Source organism: Punica granatum, chromosome 7 (genome assembly GCF_007655135.1).
Source record: "Punica granatum isolate Tunisia-2019 chromosome 7, ASM765513v2, whole genome shotgun sequence".
Lineage (NCBI taxonomy): Eukaryota > Viridiplantae > Streptophyta > Magnoliopsida > Myrtales > Lythraceae > Punica > Punica granatum.
In genome coordinates this window covers 6,605,782-6,623,908 of record NC_045133.1, presented here as the reverse complement: position 1 = coordinate 6,623,908, position 18,127 = coordinate 6,605,782, and the positions used below count along the sequence as shown (strand labels likewise).

Sequence of the window (18,127 nt, the reverse complement as noted above, 5' to 3'; positions counted from 1 at the left end):
GTACATCCACAACTATTACTACGAGTGCAAAAACGAGCGAACCCATGTAATAGTTCCCATGGAAGACCTCTATGGACATTTGGGTCCTTAGGAACACGGTCATTGTGATTAATGCTGTAAAAACAAGCTGCAAAGATGAGAGAGATCATATTATGTAAGAAACTGTTCCTGTGTTTCTGCAGGCTAATTAATTTTCCCAAAGGAAAAAGGTGAGACCAACACCAACACAAGGACTTTTACCATTTTGCAGTTTACAGGACGTTCAGTTTCTAGTATATTGTGTAAAGTGCAGTACGACCGTTCTACAGGAGAAAATGAGTGTGAAAAGACATGGAAAGAACTTCTTGACCTGAACAGTTTTGAACAGATAGACAAATGAGTTCCTCCTCATTAGGAGCAGCTCTCTCGACATACATGCCCCGAGAAGTTGCCATTTAGGAAGAGAGGATGCAAGGCTGAAACAAAGAGCATTCTTCTGGCTCTGAGACTTATCAAATGGTTCCGAGAGCACTTCATCAAGCTTCCTTCCAAGAAAGGTTTCCTTGAATTTAATCCCGAAAATGTTGACTGATATGTAGCTATACGGGACTGTAGGCGGTTCCAGTTGTGCCTGGTCCTTTCTAGAGATAACCTGCAGAATAAGCCACACAGAAGTACGCTTAAAAATTATGAGCAGGATACTAGATACGTCAAGGAGAGCGTATACACTATGATTTTGCCTACTTCCTGGAGAAAGTCCGCCACTGCTTTCCTTTCAGGACACTTAAACCCACAATCCTCAAAAAACTTTAGGGCATGATCCCGAGGACCATGATAAACAATCTTTCCTTCCACCATTAAGATCAACTCATCGAAGAGATCAAAGATTTCCAGTGCAGGCTGGAGAAGGGATACTAGTACAGTACTGTCCGTTATGTGTGCAATTTGCTGAATTGTCACGACCCGAAAATTCAGCAGAATTTCCCCTATATTTCCTCGATATCCAATATCACATAAACTATCCATATAGAACCTGCTTTTCATAATTTCCCAATATATAACCAATTCAGCAAGTTCTCACGTATATATATATATATATATATATATATTTTTTCCCTAGAAACCACCTCACTCAACCAACTAATCAAAAATTTCGGATCGTAACATATTCAGTACATTTTATACAAAATGAATATTTATTAACTAAGGTCCCTACCTAGTCCTCTGAGCTAATCCCCGATGTCCAAAAAGTTCTCCTGTGGTGCTAGTCTAGTTCCTCGCTCATCTGAAAAAATATATGTAGAGTGTGAGCTGCATCTCAATGAATACTATATTCCAAAGTAAAATGACATTATTAAATAAATATTTAATTGCTAATAACTAAATATTCAAATAACTAATATCATCACATCTAATCCAACGATCAGCTAACTCGGCATACATACACTATATATATATATATGTATATACAAACTATAATAATAATTATATCTAATATAATAACTAAATTTAAGTTCTACTAACCAATTCACACAACCCTTCCAACCGTTTCTCTAATACCCAATACCACATAAACATTAAACATCCATTCATTAGCATTCCATAACAATTCACAACACAATCAATTGACATATCAAACTCTAGCAACAACATGGTTTTCATAGAACAACTACAGGCAAATAGAACAACTACAGACAATCTTAACAATCATCACATCTCCAACAATCTCAACAAACAACACATCTCCAACAATCATACAAGCCAAACAATATACAACACAAACCAATCAATATAGCCATAGGGTTGCATTTCTTCGCAACAGAGTTGTGATGGTACCGTGACCCCACACATCTCATTCATATCATCATCAACTCTCAATATTCATATCTCATAAGCGGGGGCCGCCTATTAACCTCTGGCGGTAAGAGTTGACCTCAATTTGTATTCCGCCGGGTTTTAGCGGCCGATCAAGCTCCTTTTTCTATTCCGTCCGGTCCAGCGGCCGATCAGGCCCCTGTTTATATTCCGCCGGGTCCAAAGCCGATCAGGCTCTATTTGTATTCCGTTGGGTCCAGCGGTCAATCTGGCCCATTTTGTAATCCGCCGGGTCCAGCGGTCCCATGGCCATAGTCAAACCACAATCACAATCATGATCAATTGTAACCATACCATCTCACGTCATACATCATTATACCCAAGCATAATTCCAATCACATCACAATGGCAGCACATGACCATCACATATCTCATACACAACCAGTAAACACAATCACACCGCATTATCTCAAATCAAAGTGAAACATACAAGACAATACCTCTCAAATTCCATCACGGAACATAGCACGACCAATTCCTTAATCCAACTATCACAATATTCATCTTAACAATTTATATACTTAGAACGCATCATTTCACAAAAGACTACAATATTCACATAACACACACACACACACACACACATATATATATATATATATCATTTCACAATGGAATTAGGTACTCACCGGTAACTCCCATAAATAAATCACCAAGTTCAAGTTTTCGAGATACATGGCTTTTGTATACTCCATCCCTGACAGATATTAAATTTAACAAGAAACCAATTTATAAGCACATAACCAGTTCTCTAATTCACACTAGGATCACCACATCGATTAACACTCATTATCGTAAAGAATTACATCCTATATCATAATCTCTATCATAATTAGCTTAATCAAATTGTACAAAAACCAAACTCCCTCTCAAGGATGAAGATACTCAAGTCTTATGAAACCGACTTAATCGATACCAAGCACATGCATTTCAATATGTAAATTGTCTTTAAGTTATCTGAAAATGAAAACAGAAAACCGAGGATATGTTTCAGCTCTCCCGAGACCCAAAAACCCGACAATTTTCGTTTATTTCCAAAAATACATCGTATACTGATATTTCCAGAAAAATCCCATAAAATTACTGAAAATAGGAAATTGAAATACGAGTCATTAGGCACAAAAATCAGTAAAAACGGAGATCGGAGCTTGTCAAACGAGCCTCCCGAAGTTGCTGGTGCGGGCTGTTGCAGAACAGTCCCGGACTGTGCAATAGCCCAACTTCGGGGGTTCAGTTCTCCTTCTATAAAACTCCGAATACCACCATCTCAGAGTCTTTGGAAAGCTTAAAGTGTGGGCTATGTTTTAGAAATAAACGGCGTGTCAAAACATGAAGAAATCAGTTCAAAAATGCAGGTCGAAATTGACGTTTCGTTATGATTTTCAGAAATTTAAAATTGCGATAACTTTCAAACCGTATAACGAAATCTAATTCCGTAAAAAGCTACACCATTCAAATGATCAGAGGAGTGTAACCATATCAAATTTTCGAACTAATAACATCTACACATCAAGCAGCCATTAACGAGTCTCAACCAAACTTTCTGCCATTTCTCACATTCAATACTGCAACATTGAGCTAGAGCGAAGAAAAACGGACTCAATTCGTATGTAGACCAATGAATAGGAATGTCTAAGGTAAGGAGAATACCCTTACATCAAGAGCCCAAGCCTAGCTCTCTCTTTCTCTTCCCTCTGTTCCATTTCTACCCGCACCAGTCTTCATTTAGGTAAGAGAAATAACGGGGCTTAAGCTCGGTTCGGAAGCTCCCCGAAGCTGTTCCTCTCTTCGCCTTCCTCTTCAGTTCGCTCAGCCTTCTCTTTCTTCTCTCTCTCTCGTATGCTCTGTTTCCTCTGTTTTCGTCTCTCTTCCAGCCGAACCAAACAGAAAAGAAAGAAAAAGAAAGGGAAAGGCGGTGGAGATGGGGTGCTTGGGGGAATTGAGGGCCACGTGGGCCCCTTTCCTACCCTTATTTTTTTCTTCTCTCCGGCGGATGTTTATAATGTGTGTATATATATATATATATATATAAACATATGTATGTATACTTATGCATGTTTTTAAAAAAATTTATCGGGTCTCACATGAATGCAAGCAACGACCTGAAACCCGGTGGAGCTGTCTAAGCCGTTTGTTATCTCGTCCAGGAAGAGAGTTCTGTTTGGACAGACAGTCATCTCCCCTGCACGTTTTTGACGGGAAATCCATATTCTCTATGAAACTGAACTTCCGGTCAAGTAAAAGTAAAATTGAGCATTTAGAAAAAATCAGTCATTTCTTCTGGCCTCCAGAAATGCCCCTCCTCATGGCATCTCCCACCAAAGAGTCTGCACAGCTATCGAGCCTGAGGATCTGAAACAAATAACTTGAATGTCAAAAGTGAAACCTGAAAAACTTTTCAATCCAGAAAGTGGGGCCAAAAGAGACTGCTCAGTCAAAGAAAATTACTTACTTTTAAGTTGTAATCTGTTTGGAGAGGTCTCTTCTGTCCTTTGAGAGCAACAGCCTGTTGATAGAGGGTCATTTCCCAGTCATCAAAAACTTCACAAAAGTTATAAAATTGTTTCCATTTGATTACCTTCACATAGGTATCCACATCGGGATCGGGAAAGATTCCTGCCTCCATTTCCCTTCTGCTGACCTCCATCATAATCTCTTCAAAATTCAAGAGAACAATGACATCAATTTTATGTTCACAATGACCGGTGGATTATATTCGCAATATATATGTTACTAATGCCCTCACGTGACATGATTGAGCTTTTTAGATCATTTCTCAGCAGCTTAACTCTTTTTCTTTGAGCTAAGTAGAAAAGGGAATCACCTTCTCGGCTGCCAACGCCTTGGCATTGTGCAGAGAAGTCCACGTTGCCCTCACAGTCATCTCAGCAATGTGCAGGTCATCTTGGCTTACGTAAGCTAAAGTCTTCTGAGGTATGAACTCATCTAACTTGTACCCGTTGTAGGAAAGTTCGCCAGTCACCTATCGAAAATTGAAGAAGAGAAACAAACGAGATATGTAAAGGAAACACAATAACATATAAGATTTCTTGCCACGAAAATAGAGGATACTTTGTTATGGATCTTGTTTAAATAAGCTTGTTCTAATAAGTATATCGTGATAAAATAACGTTTAGTCACAATATCTTATTACTTATAGTCATAAATTTATTTTCGCGATGAAAACATTATATAATACGTGTCATAATATATGAAAATATGTATATACATATATGTTAGTTATTATGAGAATACTTGGTTTGTGATGCTCACACAATCTTGAAGATATGTGTATACATATAAATATATATGTATCTACATACATATTAAATATGTGCATTATGAGACTTTATTTAGTGTAATTTAATATTTTTATCACAATATGCAAATTAAGTATGTATATACATGCATATTAACTATGTATATACATATATTTTCGTTATTAAGAAAATATTTGGTTTTCGGCGCTCATACAATATAGAAGATATGTGTATACATATAAATATATATGTATCCACATAAATATTAAGTATGTGTATTATGAGACTTTATTTAGTGAAATTTAACATTTTTATCACAATATACTTTTCTTGTTATAAAATTTCTTTTGTAGCAATAGAATTTGTTGCTATATACAAAATTTGTTGTAGTGAAAGGTGTTTTATTCATATGAAGTACAGAGGAAGCATGAAACCTTTAGAGCCCTGTGCAGAATCCCGGAAAGCACTTTTAGGAAGGTGGTCATCCCACATCCTGGAGGCCCAAGTAATAAAGTCATCCTAGTACATATTGACAGATTTGTAGGGTTCCTAAAAAAACCGTAGAATTAGTTTGTACGGATACATGAATTGAGCAATTAATTCGTCCAAACATTGCCTCAGTTGACTGATTTAATCAGATGCTATAAAAATCGGATGCTCTTACTATCCAAAATTGGAGGAGGCAACCATGCAGTCAGGCTGTCAGCCCACTGTTTTCAATTTTTGGTAATTGGTCAATTGTTTACTATTTTTCTTTGGGTAATTAGCCCACTGTTTTTTTTTTTTTACTTTCTGACTCAGCCAAGCCAGACCACAGAACATATTAATTACCAAAAAGAAAAAGTTGCAATATAATAATAAAGAAACACATATTCTTTAGGCATCAATAGAAAATATATATAAAAAAAAGGTAAAATTTTTTTTTAAAAAAAGATAGAAGAGCCAAGCTTTTAGCTATCAGCAGTTGCTCACCGACAGCGGAGCCCACCAGTGGAAGATAAAGAAATTAGGCAAATAGGATAAAGGAAAAATATTTAAAAAAAGAAAAAAGAGAATTCAATAAAAAGAGGAAAAGGACAAATGAGAACCAACTCAAAACACAAGCTTCAAGAAAATTAGAACAAAAGAAAATGCTTTATTCGATGCTATGTGATGACTTTATAGGAACTGATCGTCCGAATAGAGCAATATTATGTCACGAATTACCTCCCGGGTTTGATGATTCCACTAACACCATCAATGATGCTTATCCTAGCTTCGTTTCCCATCAAATGTGCAAGCTTAGCAAAACCCTGATAGAAAAGCCAAGTGAACTTATAGAAAAGTGTCTAACCAGGAACTTTTTTATTAGTGTCATTCTTTTTATACAAACCAAACATACTTACATAAAGGCTGTTTTGTAGAGAATTCCAGAGAGTCGAAAGCGGCTTGACTTGAACAATCTGACAGTATGCTTCTACACAGAGATTCCTATATCTCACCTCAATGGTTGGCAGTTTAACACCGACCCTGCAGAGGAATTTTTTTAAAAACAAATTCTTTTACTCTGCTAGTAAAGAAAAAAGAGAAAAACAAAAACAAAAACAAAGAGATTCAAGGAAGCAAAAGTCATTGAGGACATCGGTTTCGAAGTTTTACTTGATCAACTCATTGAACAAACCAAATGCATTATGGCATATATTGCACCCATGGAAGAGTAACAAAAAGAACATAATAAGCAGAAATCAATGATCGTAAGGAGTCTGACCTTAGCATGTATTCAAATACCACAAGCCACATTTATCACTCGTCGATTCTTTGAAAAGCTTGGCGACTGAGTGTATTATTGTTGTCTCATTAACCGGATGACAAGAAAAGGCTTGGCTTACTTTTCTGGTCTGTCTCGAATCTTTTGGAGCAGTTTAAGGTTGTCCGTAGCATCCCAAAATTTTTTTCAACTCAGAATGTTCATATATATATATATATATATATATATTTTAAAAAATATTTGTTAATGACAATTTGTTAATGTAATTAATTATATAATTTTTGTTTCCATTGAGATACTAGATAATCTTCAAATTGCTTTACAGGTGTCCCCCCTGTTAAGCTTATTCTTTGAACTTTAATTGGTGATCTACTTCCACCGCCTTAGTTTTCTCTTTTAAATGGTCTTTCGTCAACTCTTCTCGACTAATTCCATTTTCACAGCCAAACCATTACACAGAGAGAGACCTTGTGAGAAAATTGAGGGAAAATTATAAGAAAAATTGTAGAAATGGAAAACATTCAGTTCTTGAAGTTTGATATTTGGGAGACTTGTCAAGGTGAGTAACCTATTCTTAAACTAGTACTTTTATTATCATTATGTCGGTATTTTTAGAACTGCATTGTCATGACCATGTCAGTGTCACAGATCATACATGTATTTTTATACGATCGATCACGATATTTGAAAATGAGATAGTGAGGTTTGAGTTGTGCAACTGAAATTGATGGGAGTTAGTGAGTCTTGTGGCGCCCTGACGAGCAATAGGAAAGGGCTGCCTGGAGCAGAGAGGCTGCCAGTGTGGAGCCGCCACTGCGATCGGGAGCTGGGAAGGGGCACAGGGATGATCTGAGTTCTAGAAGTCTTGACGATATTTTTATGATATTATTGAACCCTTGTTATGATCCGGCTAGTTTAGGTTGTGGTTATTCACTTTGCGTCAAGCTTACCCCAAATATATTCTCAGTGTTTTACAAGTCTAAATGGTGGTGGAACATTGGCATTTTTCGGGATTTTGACTCTTTCGGTTGAGATTGTAATTTTCTGAATATTCTTTATTTGTATGGAAATTCATATGTATTTATATATTTCATCGTGTAAAATTTCGAATCTTACATTGTCGTGTTGAATATGCTTGACAAGCTTCTCTACGAACAAGTGCCGCTCTACAGGCGCAACCTTAGTAATATCAACAGCCATTATGTTACTTTCATTGTCATCCTTACCAGAGAGCGACGATCTCAGCCTTTCGGATGTCTGTAACCTCTCAATGATAGACTGTTGGAGGTCACATTCGTCATAGTCATTGTCCTTCGAGGAATTCAATCCCAAACTGCTCTTGGAGCTCGAGGCGGAAATTCGTAATGACGACATCTTTGAGACTCCTTCCTATATCTGCAAGCTCAAAGCAAAGCAACTTGATCCCATGTAGCTCTGTGCCGATTAGCTCGGCCATTTATGCATAGGGAAGAGCTGTTAGCCCGAACTATTCAACACGGATATGAAATATATTTTATATATGATATCTGTATTTAATATAAGTCATGACGATCCATATATTGCTTGCTTGTGGGATTTGAAGATGACGAAGGTTTTTTTGTTTTTTAATGTTTGACAGCTAAGTTGAGAAAGAAAGAGGAAGAAAGAGTTTACTTTTTATATCTAACGGGATCTTTGTGATGTGAAAGTGGAATGATGCTGCATAATTAATTGGAGTTCTATTTCTTTACTCCTCCCCACAAGTTTCACATGAATTGGTACAATATCATTGTGAGTATTCTTTTTTCTTAATTCCATGTTTTATTTTTATATTATCATAAATTAATATTCAGTTTTCAAAATTAACAAATATAATTAAAAGCCCAGAAGGCCTTACATAAACAATTTACGAGACGTTTATGGATTTTGTGATGCTTCCATTGGCTCAATGAAGCCCAATTGCTTCATGCATCTATAATTTCCCTCTATGGTTTCGCCTGTTTTTGTCTTGGCACAAACATATCCTCTAATTCGAATATGAGCAATCAAAACTATTGTTATACATCCTTTCAACTGTTATGGCTATGAGGCAGCTCAAATCTTCTTATCATGTACAGTATAGTGTCGAATAGAAAAGCCATTCAGCAGGTCCATGAGTTACAATATTTCCCAGAGGAATAGTTTCCGACTGTTTGGGTACAATTATTTCCACATGTAGGCTATGATTCACCTTCTTTGGAAGTTCAAACGTCCTATAAAGAAGGCGAAAAGAAAAGCGAAAGCGAAGGGGAATGCTGTCAAAACTATTGCGGTGATGTACAGCTGATCATGTCTGTACCCGAAGTAATCCCTCATGAAGGCCTTCACCATTTTGGTTTCACCGTACACCGTGATTTCCTTGTCAATATCGCCGTATTGTGAAGTTAGCATCAAGTTCAGCGACCAGGATGTGGGGCACAGATAATAGATCCAAATCCACCATTTCGGAATTCTCTGGGGCAGAAAATGAGAAACAGATCAAAAGGATGACATTAGTTTTCGAAAGAAAAAATTGGGGACTATATTCTGGTTTCCATTTCCACTCCTCTATTTTTTATGGTCCTGTTAGTAAAATGATTTCAGCAGAATAATTGATGTCTTATATGGTGTTGTGTTCTGAAGAAATAGGATAAGTTTATCAGTTTTCTAAATGATAGCAGCCTCACCGGTTTAGGAATCAAAAACCCAGCAAACAGATTGAAGTTCGTGTAGAAGGCGGAAGATAGAATAGCAGCCAACATGAAGTTTGGGGTCAGCGATACAAGCAGCATCCCTAGGTAATTGAAGTACAGCAGCGAGCAGAACATTCCATAGAAGTACAAGAAGATCTTATATGCTGATCCATAATACCCGATCATCGGGTATGTGATGATCACATACAGGATGGTTTGAATCAAGATATAAGGAATCTCAATGATGACCTGTGAAGAAAAAATATCACATATTTTCTGGTCAATCAACATGTTAATATAATTAAAGTTCATGAAAGTTGGTTTCTTTCTTTACATACTTGTGAAAGTGAATAAGCCCACGAGGAGTACATTCCTGCGAACCTTTCACGATACATGACTGATCGTTCGGTGGCAACATAAGGCAAGACTGATGAGCAGTTGTTTATGCCCAAGAATAACACTGCTGTGTACAATGAGCCGAGCATGTTGAATAGATTCTGCTGATTATCTCTGTACCAGAGAAAATGGAATGAGAATTAAGAAATGCTAATATTTCGCCAGGAAAAAAAAAAAGAAGCAAGTTTGCATTCCTCATGGTTATTTATATGTTACTTACATATTCTTCCCCTGGTCCCAGAAGACGATGCCAAACAGCAGAGAAGCCGCCAGAACGTGGTAGATCCGCAGCAAGTTGTATGAGGGGCTTCTCCAGTAAGACCAGTGCTGCTTCCACAGGCACCACTTGAACTGGCCCCACCCATTCTGCGAGAATCGAGTCGGGAAATGCAGGTCTGTGGATCCCAGGGGTGGGGTGCTGAGCTGCTTCACAATTTCTTTGTTGCTTCTATGAGAGCAAAACGGTAGGGTCTGTTAAACTACACTTGATGTATATCGTTGCTCAACTTGACAGGAAGTAATCATATACGAGTAAAACAATTGTATCAGTTGACAGAAACATCAAGAGATTTTCTTTCATTGCTGAGAACACGTAAATATGCTGTCAGAAAGTAAAAATTATTATTTTCCAGTCAATTCTCATTCGATTGCAGACAGCTGGAAAATTTGCTTACTGGTGTAAAGGCGAATCTTTGTATATCTGAGCAAAATCAACTCCAAGTTCAGCTTCAGCAGATGTAGAAGTCACCTCTAACATCCATGTTGCTGGATTGTAATTATCTCTAATCTTCGCCACCCCAGGGACACTCTGTCATTTATCAAGTATATATAAAAGGGAGATAACAGTTAACAACTTGTTAGATAACTACCAGAATTACTAAGAGAGACAACGGGGAAGATTTTACAATATCAAGCAAGCTGACCTCAAAGTATTCTATGACCTGGCACGAATTCTTTCCCAAGGGACCCGAATAAATCATCCGGCCACCAGCCTTCAATAAAACCAACTGTAGCAGGGCAGAGGAAAACAGAGAACTGTTAGCCTTCGTAACTCATCTGAATATAAAGTCGAGGATATGGGATCCCAATAGTGCGTTAACCAAAACCCATTATTTATGAATAATTAGTAGCTCACTTTAGATCTTCAATTAATAATATGTTGTACCTCATCAAATGACTCAAATATGTCGATGCTCGGTTGATGGATGGTGCATACGATTGTTCGTCCTGTATTGACTACATTCTTCACTGCCCTCATGACGATTGCAGCTGCTCTTGCATCCAAACCTGTTGTAGGCTCATCCATGAAAATGATGGAAGGGTTTGCCACGAGCTCCACTGCTATAGTTAGGCGTTTTCGCTGCTCTGTTGATAAACCACTAACACCGGGAACTCCCACTAGTGTGTCCTTGATCCCATCGAGCTCTATGGTCTCCAGAACTTCATTTACAAACTCCTACATTAAGCAATTTCTTTTTGAGGCTCAATCAGGAACCGATCAAATTGCTGGTTTGATCTGGAAATGAGCAGCAGTCTGAAACCAAAAAACTAGTGCGTATATAATCTCACTGCTTTGGTTTTTGAGTCGATTTGAGGGTCCAAACGCATCCAAGCTGAGAAGATGATGGACTCTTCCACCGTGATTTGCGGGGAATGTATGTCACTCTGTTCGCAGTACCCTGAGATCCTAGCGAACGTTTCCTGAACCTTAGGGTATCCTCCTACTTTTATTTCTCCTTCCATGTACCCTGTAGTCTTTCTTCCCGAGAGAACATCCATAAGAGTTGTTTTCCCAGCCCCAGAGATCCCCATAAGTGCTGTAAGAACCCCGGGCCTAAAAGCACCTGTGATGTCAGATAGAAGTTGGAGTCGTTTCTGCGTGAATCCTCGTTCTTGAAGTGCCTTATAAATTGCCCCAGAAAAAAAAAAAGAAGGAAAATCAGGAGAAAGTTTTGATCCGTATTTAAGATTGAAATGACAGTACTATTGTCGCTTTTACCGGAGGAGTGTCTATGTAGTACTCAACATTTTCGAACACGAGCGTTAATGGCGTGAAAGGTAGAACCATCCTGTCTGTTGTATGGTAAACATTCAAGTCAGGATGATTTGAAGAAGCAAAATGTTCATGGAAGCATAGAACGAGAAAATACCAGTGAAGGTCTACCTCTTCTAGGATAGCCTATTTCAGGCAGGTCCTTGTTCATCTCTTCAGTTTTAGCATCAGGCTCGTTAGAATCCTTTACTGCTGCTTGCCTTTGCATGTACTTTTCGTGTGAAATGATAGCACTAGATTTCCCAGGAGCTGAATTAACACGTGTTACACTGATTTTGTGAGACTTTAGTAGCGCCAATATTTGAAGTTATTATTATTGCAAGGGAAACGTACGCTTCAAGAAAGTCAAGGCCAATGTGAACCCTGTGTTGAAAAATAATGTAAACCCAAATAAGGCGGCAACCGAGATCCAGAAAAGATTGCCATCAAAGTCTAGACCTCGACTTCTCAGGATTTGCTGGGCGATTGTTTCGTTCGTTGGGAGCATCTATCAAAAAGCAGTAAGTTTCAGTAATTGGAATCCGCTTCCAGGGAACATGCAAGGCTCGACCAGCTCTTGCCAAGCAAAAGCCTGAATAAGAGTCTTACCTTTTCCCACCGTGGAGCTAGAAATTCATTAACAGAGAGCCCAATCTCTCCATAAGTCATCGGTGATACCCAGAAACCCCACGTGAGCCATCCAGGCATAGAGGCTGCGAAGAAGAACACTAAGTCGAAACCACTTTTTTAACAAAAAAAGGGAAGGACTTGATATTTAAAGTCTCACGTTTAGTGATAACAAAGCCGCTGAACAAGAAGAGAAACAATATCCCAAAGCTTCCAGCTGTTGTAGAAGCTGTCACCGTCTGGAAGACTGACGCCAGAAAACGGAACATGGAGATCGATGCCAAGTGCAAAGCGAATAGTAATAGCATTTGCCGGAAAAACCTGGAGATTGCACAAACACGGGAAAGACTTGCACTTAAATGATGAAAGGGTTGGCACGCGAAATAACAGTTAAATATCACCAATATACAAGGATAGAGACAGATCCAGGATTCTAGAATAGGAGGCACACTTACCTGCCTGCCTCGGGAGTGTATCCAATTACATAGTAAGTGAGAGTAGTCCAAACGACAGCTTCCAGCAACGAGAGAGGAATCTTAAGGATCGAGGCTGGTACAGCGTAAGCCCAAGCAGGGTAAAAGCAAAGCTCCTTCTGTTTGTAAAACACTGCAAGCCGAGAAACTGTGAAAGACAGTTCAGGAATTCCATCCACAAGAAGTATCACGAGCGAGTAGAAGAGCGATCCCATGTAGTAGGTCGCGTGGAAGACATCTATGGACATTTCGGTCCGTAGGAACACTGTCATTGTGATTAATGCAGCAAGGAAAAGCTGCAAAAATAAAATAGATCATATTAACAGGCAGGTCTCTTTATAGATAACTGTTCTTAGTGTTTCATCAGTTTGATTAATTTGCTCGAAGCAAAGAAAATGAGGATAAAAGACTTACTGATTTGAAGTTCACAGGGCATTTTATGTCCAATACGTCTTGGAATGTGTAATCTAATGCTACTAACTTATCTCCTAACTTTTAGGAAGAGAACTGAAAATTGGAAAACGAGAAACTCTTTTTTTCCGGCTGAGTTGGAAAAGCATTTTTCCTAGTTTCCTGGAACCAAATGTATAACTAGAACGGAAGTATATAAGAACAAACCTAATCTATCTTGCTGGAAAATTGATACTGAAAATATATGGAAAGTACTTATTATGACCTGAATGGTTTTAAACACGTAGAGAAATGAGTTCCTCCTCATTAGCAGAAGCTCTCTTGACATGCATGCCCTAAAAAGTTGCCATTTAGAAAGAGAGGTCGAGAAGCCGAAAGAAAGAGCATTCTTGTGGTTCCGGGACTTATCAAACGGATCAGAGATCTCTTCCCCCAGCTTCCTCCCAAGGGACGATTCCTTAAACTTTCTCGCGAATGTGTTGATCGATATGTAACTATGCGGGACTCCAGGGCGGTTCCAGTACTGTGCCTGGTCCTTTTTCGAGATAACCTGCAGAATAAGCAACATCAGTATGCTTCAATTTCATGACGAGGATTGATATGATAAAAGAAGCAACAACATGATTTACTTACCTCCTGGAGAAAATCAGGTACTCCTTTCCTTTCAGGACACTTAAAGCCGGAATCCTCAAAGAATTTCAGGGCACAGTCCCGAGGACCGTGATAAACTATCTTCCCTTCTGCCATTAACATCACATCGTCAAAGAGATCAAACGTTTCCGGTGCAGGCTGGAGAAGGGTTACAAGTATGGTTGCGTCCACTATCTGGGCAAGTTGCTGAAGACAAGCAATGACCTGAAACGCAGTGGAGCTGTCTAAGCCGTTTGTTATCTCGTCCATGAAGAGAGCTCTGTTTGGACCGACAATCATCTCCCCTGCACATTTCCACAGGAAATTTGATTCTCCGTAAAACTAAACATCCTCCATCGAAGTTTTAAGAAAATCAGCCACTTGACTCTCACCAGTAGTAAGTCTCTTCTTCTGGCCACCAGAAATGCCCCTCCTCATGGGATCACCAACCAGTGTTTCAGCACAGATATCGAGTCCAAGGATCTGACAAGTAGCTTGAATATCAAAGGTAAAACTCGAAAAATGTTTTCCATCCAAGGGGTGGCAAAAGGCAGACAATTCAGTCAAACAAAATTACTTACTTTCAAGATGTAATCAGTTTGGAGGGTTCTCTTTAGTCCTTTGACAGCAACAGCCTGTTCACAATTGGGATTATCAGCTTCAATGTCGTATATGAAGACATTCCAAAACTTCAGATGATACTATTGCTTGAAGAAATTCTGACCTAGCCCACTCCTAAACTACTCCAAGATCTTTAGGTCCTTCACTGTTCAAACTTAAAAATATAAAAAATTCAATTCAATTACCTTCATATATGTATCTATATTGGGATCAGGAAAGATTCCTGCCTCCTTTTCCCGTCTGCTGACCTCCATCATAATCTCTTTACAATCAAGCAGAATAATAACATCAGCAAATTTACATTCAGCCAAAATTAATAAGCTCAAGCATTTCGGATCAGTTGACAATGGCCCTTCAGTATCCTAAAATATTACTGACTTTGAAACTATGGAGACAAAGAAATCACCTTTTCGGCTTCCAACGCCTTGGCATCGGGCTGAGAAGTCCAATGTTTCCCTAACAGTCATCTCAGGAATGTGCAGGTCGTATTGGCTTACGTAAGCACAAGTCTTCTGAGGTATGAACTCGTCTAACTTGAACCCGTTGTATGAAATTTCCCCTGTCACCTGATGACAATTCAAGAACAGAATCAAAAGAAATAAATAAAGTGGGTCTTCTCAATGAAGTAAATTTGATTTACACCAGGTCTTGACTGATATCCATATGAAGTATGAAGGGAAGTGTGAAACCTTTAGAGGCTCATGGAGAATTCCGGAAAGGACCTTCAGGAAGGTGGTTTTCCCACATCCAGGAGGCCCGAGTAATAGTGTCATCCTGTAACAGAGTATTAGCTTATTAAACAAAAACAAAATCAATGTAACCTTTTCCCAGGGCGCAAAAATAATTCCGCTGATGGAAACAAGTTCATATAATACTAAAGTTGCATAACTCGAAACTCTCTGAGTACTTTTTAGCAACTGCTTTTCTACAGTTTGAGTTTGAGGACTATTTTGTGACTAATTACCTCCCAGGTTTTATGATCCCGCTAACTCCATCGATGATGCTTATCCTAGCTTCGTTCCTTGTCAAACATGAAAACTTACCAATGCCCTGATAAAAAGCCCAAGTCAACTTGCAGGTAATTTTCTAGTCAAGAACTCTTATATTGCCATTATGTTTATAGGAACCAGAAATACTTACAGAAACAATGTTTTGCAGAGAATTCCACAGAGTCGGAAGTGGCTTTCCGCGAACAATCTGACAGTTTGCTTCTACACGGAGGTTTCTGTATCTCACCTCAATTGTAGGCTGTTTAACTCCGACCCTGCAGAAGAAGTTAGACCAAAAACAAATGATCTTTTAAACTACTTAGCAAACAGATTAGAGGAAGCAAAACTCATAAAAGCCATTTTGGTTCAAAACAGAATGCAAAAGGCAAAATTTCACTTCATTGACTCATCGAATGTTGAGTGTCATATGGTCTAGTATCAAGTCAAAAGCAAGCATTATGAAACATATAGTGCAGACATCATACAGAAACAAACAGAACTGATAACCAGAAATAGGAGGTCGTCAGGAGTCAGGACATTGGCCTGTACGCAGATACCACAAACCATATTGACACACCTCGATACATCAGGAAACTTAACAGCCGAGTGCATTGTTCTATTATATTGACTGGATGACATGAAAGGCCTTGGCTTACTTTTCTGTTCTGTCCCGAATCTTCTGCAACAGTTTGAGGTTGTCATGTTCAATGTGCTTGATAAGTTTTTCTATGAACAGCTGCCGCTCGTCTGGCCCAATCTTAGTAACATCAACCACAGTTCTGTCGCCTCCATCGCCTCCCTTACTGAAGAGCGACGACCTCAGCCTTTCGAACGTTGGAAGCCTCTCGACAGCAGCCCACTGGAGATCAAATTCATCATCAACGTCATCCTTTGTAGAACTCAGACCAGAAGTGCTCCGGAAGCTTGAGGCATTAATCCGAAATGATGACCTGAGGCTCCTTCCAATTTCTGCAAGCTCGGATCTAAGTGACTCGATCCCATCTAGTTCTGTATGGACCAGCTCAGCCATTTCTACGATATTTCTGGGGAAGAGCTGTTACGTCCGAGGTATAATCTGGACGGCAGATCTATATAAACACATCCACATCTAATAAATGTGAGGATAGTGTATCTCTTGCTCACGTATGTTATCTGAGATTGATGAAGTAAGGGCGTACATCAGAAAAGATCTCCTTGTCAAACAAGCAAGCCGAGAATGTTAATCAAAAGGCACAGATCAATAATATATACAGAAAGAGACACAGGAACAGCGAAACAGAGTTTACTTTCATATTTAATATGATCTTATCTGTTTTATAAGTAGAATGGTGTTGCATAATTTATGGAGTTAGTAATATGTTATTCGATGTTTGAATCCATGTCATTTTTCATGCTTCCTGGTCAGCTTTGATCTCTCTTTCTTGTCAAATAGGCTACTGGACCGAAGATCATAAATAGTTTAAGATGCATGAAGAAGACCTTCTGCAATATCTTAAGGGCTAAGATATTCATTGTCGGCAAGGGTCACCACGGATTTGCTATGCTGCAACTGCCAACTGATCTGAAAATATAAGCTTGCATATGCTGCAACGGAAACCATATATCTAATGAAACATGTAAAAGGGATTCTATGACCCTAAGTATTCTGGAAGAACAATCGACTAGCAGTGCAACGTAATATGAAGCCCAGAAGTGCAGATGATGAAATGAAAAGAATCCTAAATGAAACCTGAAAACGTGCACAACGAAGAAGGAAAAGGTGAAAAGTTCAAATTTGGTTTTCTATTCTATTGGAGCATATATTGGGGAATGAAGCCGGCCAAATATACACATCAAAAGTCAGAAGTCAACCTACATTTATTGTATTGTACGACTTAGATCATAAGCAACTACAAAAATAATCGAATGAATAAATAAATAAATAACAGAAATGTCGAACTCTCCTCAATCATGTGCCTAATAATCTTTCCAATACTCTGAAATATATTGTGTAAATTATAATTCATATCTATTAACTTTTTTACTGGGTCTGCAAGTAAGCCCGTAGCTTGTAATGGTTAGCCCGTAGCTTGTAATGGTTAGTTTGTCCCAATGCTCCCACCCCCCTCCCCCAAAAAAAGAAAAATAAAAAGGGAAGTCCAGCTCTAACAAAAATGTCGAACTCCCCTTAATAATGTTCCTCATAATTCCTAATACTCTCATATAAATTGCGTAAATTATAATTCATATTTATTAATTTTTTCACTGGGTCTATAAGAAAGCCCTTATTGTGTCATGGTTAGTTTGTCCCAACACTCCAAACCCCTAACCCAAAAAAAAATGAAAAAAAAATCTAGCTGATAATCAATCATTGAAGACAAATGCAAAAGTGGACAAGTCGCCAAGTGAGCGCATGCT

At 38.6% G+C, this 18,127-nt stretch overlaps 1 protein-coding gene and 1 pseudogene across 1 annotated transcript; both read right to left on the bottom strand.

The window, feature by feature from the left end:
- Positions 1-128: 128 nt before the first annotated feature.
- LOC116212976 lies at positions 129-7,020 on the bottom strand (annotated as a pseudogene).
- Positions 7,021-8,878: 1,858 nt separating this feature from the next.
- On the bottom strand, positions 8,879-16,760 carry LOC116212977 (pleiotropic drug resistance protein 3-like). Its single transcript, XM_031547758.1, has 24 exons — positions 16,387-16,760; positions 15,882-16,005; positions 15,706-15,791; positions 15,431-15,515; positions 15,148-15,307; positions 14,927-15,003; positions 14,702-14,755; positions 14,513-14,603; positions 14,124-14,425; positions 13,756-14,040; positions 13,062-13,375; positions 12,767-12,927; positions 12,589-12,692; positions 12,334-12,487; positions 12,112-12,249; positions 11,947-12,020; positions 11,517-11,849; positions 11,113-11,403; positions 10,871-10,954; positions 10,622-10,755; positions 10,168-10,395; positions 9,890-10,061; positions 9,546-9,800; positions 8,879-9,333 (listed from the first exon to the last, which is right to left on the bottom strand). The coding sequence occupies exons 1-24, from the start codon at positions 16,758-16,760 to the stop codon at positions 9,067-9,069; spliced, it is 4,347 nt and encodes a 1,448-aa protein (XP_031403618.1). The 3' UTR covers positions 8,879-9,066.
- Between the last annotated feature and the right edge of the window lie 1,367 nt (positions 16,761-18,127).

Excerpts from the sequence above, each read along its gene's own strand:
- LOC116212977 (XM_031547758.1), bottom strand. The coding sequence starts at position 16,760 with ATGGCTGAGCTGGTCCATACAGAACTAGATGGGATCGAGTCACTTAGA. Across the intron at positions 14,756-14,926 it reads ATATAGATACATATATGAAG|GCTGTTGCTGTCAAAGGACT; the intron begins GTAATTGAATTG and ends AATTGTGAACAG. Across the intron at positions 12,021-12,111 it reads AATAGGCTATCCTAGAAGAG|ACAGGATGGTTCTACCTTTC; the intron begins GTAGACCTTCAC and ends ACCATACAACAG.